The 8,301-nt window shown below is 45.9% G+C and overlaps 1 protein-coding gene across 1 annotated transcript; it reads left to right on the top strand.

Moving 5' to 3' along the window:
• The first annotated feature begins 2,774 nt into the window (after positions 1-2,774).
• LOC126546925 (melanocyte-stimulating hormone receptor-like) lies at positions 2,775-7,061 on the top strand. Its single transcript, XM_050194643.2, has one exon. The coding sequence runs from the start codon at positions 2,775-2,777 to the stop codon at positions 3,864-3,866; it is 1,092 nt and encodes a 363-aa protein (XP_050050600.1). The 3' UTR covers positions 3,867-7,061.
• Positions 7,062-8,301: the final 1,240 nt, after the last annotated feature.

The raw sequence follows: 8,301 nt of genomic DNA, 5'->3' as shown, positions 1-8,301 counted from the left end.
TGCGATATATTGGTTATTGCGATTGGACGGCTGGTATTCTGAAATATATAGTGCCTCTACTACAGTTATCGTCGCCTTCGGAGTAGTATAGCTTTGTCCATATACCAGCATTATACATCCCCTTATTATTTAACTGATATAAAAGGAGAAAATTTGCGTTCATGGAGGCACTGTTGGCTCAGAAACCCACGCATTTGACCTTGGCCTGTATAATGTCTTATTTCAAATTCTCTTTGTTTAAACGCTTCATCAGAGGTCCAACAGGCGTTCCGTGTACATTAACATAGGAATCGTTGGATCGTCAGTAGTGGATAACTAAGGAATAAAATCAAAGAAAAAGAATTGTCGAATTATACCAGCGTTTACTTCGAGCTGTACTAGATAGCTACTGTCATGTATTGGAGCTGTATTGTAGCTTATCCTGGCGCAAGCAAGGAGCACTGTGTATGTAAATGCACGAAGCTTAGCCACCATAACCTATTGCCGAAAGAAAACTCCAGTTTCGGGGAGAATCGCCGGGGTAGCTTAATTAGTCGCTATGACGTTGCGCTGCTGAGCTCGAAGTCTCGAGTTCAATCGCGACCGCAGCGGACACATTTCGCTGTGCTGAAGCCGACATCTCGTGTGCTGAAGTGCACGGTAAAGAACGCCAGGAGGTCAAAATCACTCTAAATTTGCCACTAAGGGGTGCCTCATAATCATATCGTAGGTTTTGGACGTAAAACCCCTGATTTAATTTAACTGCGGTGAGTCAGCGACGAGATGCCGAGCCATATAGCTGAAATTAAATGCACAAGTTAAGCGATGTTCATAGTCAGGCTCACTGCGAAAACTTAAAAAAAGATTAATTATGGGGTTTTACGTGCCAAAACCACTTTGTGATTATGAGGCACGCCGTAGTGGGGGACTCCGGAAATTTCGACCACCCGGGGTTCGTTAACGTGCACCTAAATCTAAGTACACGGGTGTTTTCGCATTTCGCCCCCATCGAAATGCGGCCGCCGTGGCCGGGATTGGATCCCGCGACCTCGACCTCGTGCGATCCCGCGACCTCGGGGGCATCGATGCATAGAAAAATTGGATGCGCTGACGGATCTTATGCGCGTCCTTTTTGAATAGGAATGTTGACTAGTGCTACCAAGATAGAGAAAGAGGCAAAATAGCAAAGGGAAAGGCAGAGAGGTTGGCACGATTATTAATGTAGTTTGCATCATGCGTGGGGAATAGGAACCTGAACAAGGAAACAGAGTATCTATACTGGCAAGGTCTCATGACGAAGTTCTGCGTGTAGCTGTCGCTTTCACCAGCTTTTGACACCGGTATCGCGAAATGCTATATGATGCGAATAGACTAATTATTATAACACGCATCACCGTGTTCTACAAGTAAAATGTTTTTTTTTTCGTGTGAGATAATTACTCTTTTCATGAGACATTTCCTTGCGAGAGAAACGGTTACTAAATTGCAACAATGGACAATATAAAAGCTAGACACAAACTAGGGACACTGTTGTTCGTATAAGACAAGCTCTCAGACAGGAGGATAAAGCATCCGCAATAAGTGAGCTTTCATTTTTTTATGTTTTAACATTTATTTTACCAGACCAAGGAGTAAAGGACCTCTCTACGTCGGTTGGTAAATGAGAAGCTTACGTCTAATCGCGAGGTTTTCTGACTCGCTCCGTGCGCGAAACGCAGTCATTGCAGAAACAAGACTTATCGTGTATGTGGCACTTCCGCATGCCTTCCGGAAATTCAGGACATGTGACCTTTTAGCGTAATGCCTCGATCGCATTACGACGGCCCTGTGATTATATCCATTTCCAGTAACTACCGACCGACGTAATATGCATGCGTGTTTCCTGCTAGTCAGCGGAGGATCCCGACGTTATGCTGAATAAAGGCAACCGTCGATTCAGCTTTCGGTTGGATAAAGTGACATATACAGCTGCTGAAAATCATCGTCCGCGATCCTTGAAGCAACACGTTACCGCTGTATCTTCGTCCCGTGGGTTGGAACGATGCAGTAACACGTCGTACAGACGTCAATGGTTGAACCAATGAAGGGATGAACTAATGAGTAAATAAATTCTTTTATTCAAGAAGGGTAAGGACTACTCAGTGAGCTGCATAGTGTTGATATACTTCAATTAACAGTTTCGAGAAAAAACGGAGTGGCGACGTCACAATTTCCGCTCACACTTCTTGATCATTTTCTTCATACCTGCTTTTACGTGGAATGAGTGTTATATAAACAATGCATTGTGGGGGATTTGGTCAGTTGCACAGCGTCATAATATTTCAATAGCAAACAGGGCGTAAAAATTAAAACTCCAGGGACGAAGAGCACGGATAATTTGTCTTCTGGATCGAGGTTTATGTCTTGCTAGGGCATGTCGTAAAATATATAGCTGAGCGTATTAACAGGGCACGTAAAGCTGCAAAGGCTGGTGCAATTGCGAGGCTGGTGCAGATAACAAGGTGTGACAGGGCGCTGATGGGCGCAAAAAATCGCGGCTAATTGTTGAATTAAGCCAGGTGCTGCTTTTCAAAAACAATGATATACGTGTTCAAGGCCGCGCTTTCCGTTCCACAAACGGCTGAGTGCGAGAGAGCGCAGCGCACACGGGGCGCCCGTCACCACCCAACCCGCGGCGGGCACCCGCGCGAGCGCGAACCCGACGTCACGGCTTCGAAGACGCGAGCGCCGCCGCCCGCTCACACCGACGACTGGGTTCACGGAGCTCCGACCGACCGACCACTCGTGGCCACGCTATGGAGAGCAACGGCTCCGTCCCGCGCTGGTCGTTTGGCGAAGACCAGCGCGCCGTGTACGCGATCGCCGTGCCCGTGCTTCTTGTCGGCTGCTCGCTGGCGTTCGTCTTCAACGCGGGCGTGCTGCTCTCGCTGCGCTGGCTGCGGCGGCCGGTGTCACCCACGCTTTGCTTCAGCCTCTCCCTGACATTCGCCGACGCCTACTCGGCCCTGCTGCTGGCCACCGGCTTGGTCCTCAACAGCTACCTGCCCGTGTACGGAGTCTCGCTGGGTTCCCAGGCGCACTGCATAGTGCTCGTCCTCGAGGTATTTCGCCTGTCGGGCCTGCTGGCGTCCGCGTTCCACCTGCTTGCGCTCGCCGTGAACCATTACGTAGGCATCCTGCGGCCCCTCCACTATGCCGCCATGGTCACACGGCAATCTTCGGAGCTGGCCATCGCCGCGCTGTGGGCACTTCCCGTGCTCGTGTTCCTCGTCTACTTCGCCTCGGTTCCCGGCCAGGGATTTCAGTCGCCCGGCTGCGTCCAGGTGGACTTCGTGCGTGGCCGCGCCTTCAGCCTCACGCTGCTTGCGCTCTTCTCGTCACCGTTGGTCGTCATGACGTTCATTTACTCTCACATCTTTGTCATCATACGGCGCCACCGGGCGGGCCTGGTCAACTTCCCATCGGCTCGGCAGCTAAACCGCAATGTCAAAGCTGCCTATACGACGCTCTGGATCCTGGGCACGTACCTTGTCGGCTGGATGCCTGCCGTTGCATTCATCGTCCTAACCTGCACTGACTGCGCTTTGCCAATCTACGACCTGCCTATGAGAACGCGCATGACTCTCGGCATTCTCACCAATGCGCTCATCATCTCCAAGGGCCTCATAGACCCGTTCATTTACGCGGCACGCATGTTCGAGGTCAAAGAGGCCCTGCAGAATATGCTTCGCTGCCGACCTCGCAGCACCAAGAGCATGCGCCGGCGCTCTCTCCTCGTCACGAAGACAGACACTCTAACGTCCAGCCTGCGCATGATTCAGCTACGCAGGGAGTCGTTCGTTGTGGTTAAACCTAGGCCGGACATATGTCGTTGCTCGAGAGCCTGACGGTGTCAGCACTGGCCCCGAGACGACTTCGTCAGTGGAGCTCACTTTTACCGTCCTAATTTGGTGCGTGGCAAGTGATGATTTCGTGGCTACAAGCGACTACAAAGCGCTGTACGAAGCCTTGAGCCTCTGCTTGGTGTAAGCTGTGTGTCAAGCGTAACAACGCAGCTGCGAACCGAGAATAACAAAACACGCGAGCAAGCTTTCTACCAACGGTTCAGTAATTGACTGCGGAAGAACTCAGGTCCAGATTGTGCAAACAATTGGCCTTCTACACATTCCCAAAATGACGTATTCTGTGTAAGAGACAAGCAACTATGGGATAGACGTACTGATAAAAAAAAATCTGTAGCTGTGCTGTACATAGACATTAGTGAAGCGGCATTCCATGCAACACATGATAGATATACCATATTGCTTCTTGTTAGTGTGCTTCTTTTCATAGCTGAGTTTGCTTGCTTTCTTTGTTTCCGCCTTTTGGTTGCCTACAGTAAGTGTCGAGTGTCATTGTATAGAGAATTTAATGTTAGAAATTACATCGCAGCATCTGTAACTGTGGCTGTACATATCCATATGTAAAGCGGCACTCCGTGCAATCAGCAGTACACATACTATTGCTGGTTGTTTCTGTGCTTCTTATGATAGTTTTGTTTGCTTGATTACTTTCGGCCTTTTGGATGCTTGCAGTAGGTGTCGAGATTTATTGTACAGGAAATGTTGATGTTAAGAATTACGTCGCAGCATGTAAACACAGGCATTTGGATCTGAAAGTTGTAGCGAAAGATTTTGTTTACTGAGCCAAATATCACGATTATGGAACCGATTATGCTGCCATGGAGAAATCAAGCGCGAGCGGTAAAGTTATAATGCGCTCATAAAGACCGAGATGCTTTGGTTGATGGATTTTAATGAAGGGAAAACGACGTTTCTTGGTTTTTATATCCAGAGACGCTATTAAAATCGAGCTAAATATGTCATCGGACCTTTCGCACGGTGACCGTCCTTTATAAAGAATGATCTCAAAGACACACAGCGTCCAGTTATATACTTCTTGGGCAGCGCGTATAGATATGCTTTGAGTCACGAGAGCTAATATGACGCAATTGTCTCAGCAACTCATACGATGATATCTGCAGCCCCTGCTTAAAAGTGATAAGTGGCCCGTTTGTCACTGAAGGCTCATTATAAAGGCCAGCCGCTAGCCGAGACGTAGGAAATATTTTTGCATTTTTCTTTTCATTGTTGCATTGGCCAGGTTCATACAGAGACACGGAGGGTGGTTACTAGCATGGCTATTCCCAATTCCGCTTTGTCTTCTTACCGACCCACTCACGTTTCATTTTTCGACAACAGTAAGTACTCCCATTGTCATTTTTGCAGCAAGGGAAAGGTCGCTATCACTCGTCCTGCATATATTAGCGTGAAGGACACCATCGGTAATAAGGAGATAACATTAAATCAGTATTCACATGCAGAGACAATGACACGCTGACGTGAACTACAGTTAACCATAGGCGTCTTTGCTGTTCATGATCACTTTCCTGAGATGATAAAGTTAACATAACAGAGCCTTACCTGTGTAAAGAATCAGCCAGAAAACCCTGACTTTCCATGAAAACGCTATTTTTTCATGTGCGTGTACTCTTGTAACACGGGCCAAATTGACAAAGTTTTTTTAGGCAAGACGTATTACTTATTGTCTGGCCAATTTCACAAATCGTATGTCAAGATTGGCGAACGCCTGTTCTTACAAACCGGTCTTGTTTACTAACTACTTCTTGAACACGAGCCTACCCGCTTACATTTCGGAGGTTTACTGTGGAAGCTTTTGTTTCTTAGAGTGTAATGGATTAATTAAACAACTGATTTCCGCCTGCGAGAATGATGCTTCACTTTACATCAGACACTGCGCAATGTGGCCTTGATTTGAGCAACATCACCTGGTGAAGCAACTACGTATAACTATTCTGTGTGATGAATGCTGTACTGAAGGCTGAGTTTGCCGAACGTCGGCGCCGACGCCACTTTAAGGGTGCTAGTTTATTTTGTTCTATGCTATCTTTTTCGCGAACTACGTTTTCGAGAATTCAAACCAAGGCCAAACCGGGGAGTAGGCCTAACTCTTTATTTCTTGTATCGCCACACCTGGGTCCGCATTCGCAAAGCTTCTTTTACATTAGTGCTTTCCGCGACTGGCCATCGCCTGGGCGATCACCTCGTTATCAAGTCAACAGCGACCATCAGTTCCTGGTCTATACCAAGAAAAATTACTTTACGTAAAGAAGGTGTTTTGAACACGTGTCTCTATTTCCAAGACTTTTCGTGAGTATATGAACGGCTTTTGGTTACCCATGACTTCCCAATCGTCCGTTCGCTGGCACTATTAGCAGGAATTTGCTTAGCGTTCTTCTGAACAAAGAGCTTTGCAAACCGGGAGTCAAATTCACAAAGCTTTTCGTTGGCATAACTGTTCATCCACCTTCGATCGCTAATATGTTGGCTAGTAGTACTTGTCGGTACCTGTTCTTAAAAGCCACTCAACAAAGAACTCTACTTTATTAAGGTGGGTTCGCGGGACTGGTACACAAGGCATTTCGTTCGTTCGTAAGAACTGTTTGTGCCTAATTTGTAGCGTGCGTCAATAATTGGCTAATAATAATACAAGCGGGCACCTGTTTAGTGTAGCTCTAGTGTAAGCAATGTTTTATGAATGTGGGCCCTGGTAGCTGTATTCACAAAACTTTTCGTCATCGGCCAGCCAGATAGGGGCTGCTCCTAGAATATGCTTGTTTTCAGAATTGGCTACAAGCCCACATCTTACGAACTTCGCTAGCGTAGAAGAGGCTCAGAAAACTCTTGTTTCTTAGAAATGCTTGCCATTAGGTCGACTATTCTGGCTAATAATCGAAGCCAATAAGATTATTTATTCTACAGTACAGTATAGAAATTATTACCGGGACAAAAAGCTGGTTTGAGCAGACTGACTAGGCCCCCGGCAACCGATTGACGGTCTCCTGTTCTTACGAACGCCTCTGTGAATATGGGCCAAGCTGCGATGTGAATAAGGGCACTGGGCCTTCGCTTGGACCTCTCTGTTTTTCCCGCGCCTCTTCCACAAACCGTGGGACTGAATCCACAAAGCGTAGTACGTTAGCTTAGAAGCAGGCAACTGGCCAATAAAGCTTTGTATCACAATTGTATCACAATTTTATCACCATTCATTTTGGGTACTAGGCGCGAACACACACAGAAACAAGGAAGGAGACGGGACAGAGCGCCTCCCGCCCCGTCACTCTCTCCGTCTCTCTGTCCCGTCTCCTTCCTTGTTTCTGTGTGTGTTCGCACCTAGTACCCAATATTAATTAAATTCGTTGCATTTGGGCGCGAAAGCTACATTGTAGTGACTGTTGGAAGCGGAACTTCGATTTATGGCCTGAACATTGTAAAAAAAAAAAAAAATACGAAAATTCGAAAATTTGAAAAAAAAAACATACAATCACGACGTTTGCAAAGTAATAGCTCTCCATCAAGAAGAGATATCGCGGATCTGTAAACGGCATCCACTACACCATTAAAAGCGGACAAATTTGATGTCTCATTTTATATCTTGCGTGAATTGGTTACTTTGTGTACAAGGGTTTTGTAAAAGCCGTATTTCCATATTACTATTTTTTAGATTAATGTGTAACGTATAAATTTCGTCCGCTTTAAATCTACTGTTAGATACAATTCACACAGTTGTGATATACCTTTTGATTGCTGAGTTACAGAGTTGTGAACTTGATAGTTTCGTTTCCTGAAAATCGATTGTTGCCATCTATAAATAAAAAAAATGACGACATTAATAAAAACTTCGGAACCAACAGTCACTAGATTTAAAATTCTTCTTTTAAATGCAACAAACTTCGCCGAATTGGGGGCAGCGGTTGCCGAGAAAAGGGAATTCTTCTTTTACATGTATTTAGGTAGGAGCACCCGCGCTGAATGTTCCTCTTGAGTTTGAGTCTGGTGTGCAATTGAGGCGTACATTTCCAAAGAAATAACGAAATTGTAAGTTCATGCTTATAATTGAAAGTGTGCTACAAGTGACGAAACCAGATTAAAAAAAATTATTACAGAGTATTTTGCGTAGACAAAACACTTGATTCCAATAATGCAATTCAACGTATTACAATAATGGTCCAGTACCCTGACGTCGCGTTAAGAGTGCGTACGAAAATCACTTATTCGAAAGGGTGTCACAGCAGGTAACCAACCACAAATAAAATCCTAATTTCTCCCGGTACAAAAGCTCCATCCAGCACCATAACTAGGACTAGGTGGACATTGCCCTGCGACAATTTGTATAATTTTACTGCAGCGCACTAGCTTAACTGAATGGGCTGAAAAAAAGAAGATGTTTCAAAAAGTGGCTTGAATTTTAACAACTTTCAAT

Source organism: Dermacentor andersoni, chromosome 1 (genome assembly GCF_023375885.2).
Source record: "Dermacentor andersoni chromosome 1, qqDerAnde1_hic_scaffold, whole genome shotgun sequence".
NCBI lineage: Eukaryota > Metazoa > Arthropoda > Arachnida > Ixodida > Ixodidae > Dermacentor > Dermacentor andersoni.
This window is presented reverse-complemented; position numbering and strand designations above follow the sequence as displayed.

Coding starts and splice junctions, on each gene's coding strand:
- LOC126546925 (XM_050194643.2), top strand. CDS start 2,775: ATGGAGAGCAACGGCTCCGTCCCGCGCTGGTCGTTTGGCGAAGACCAG.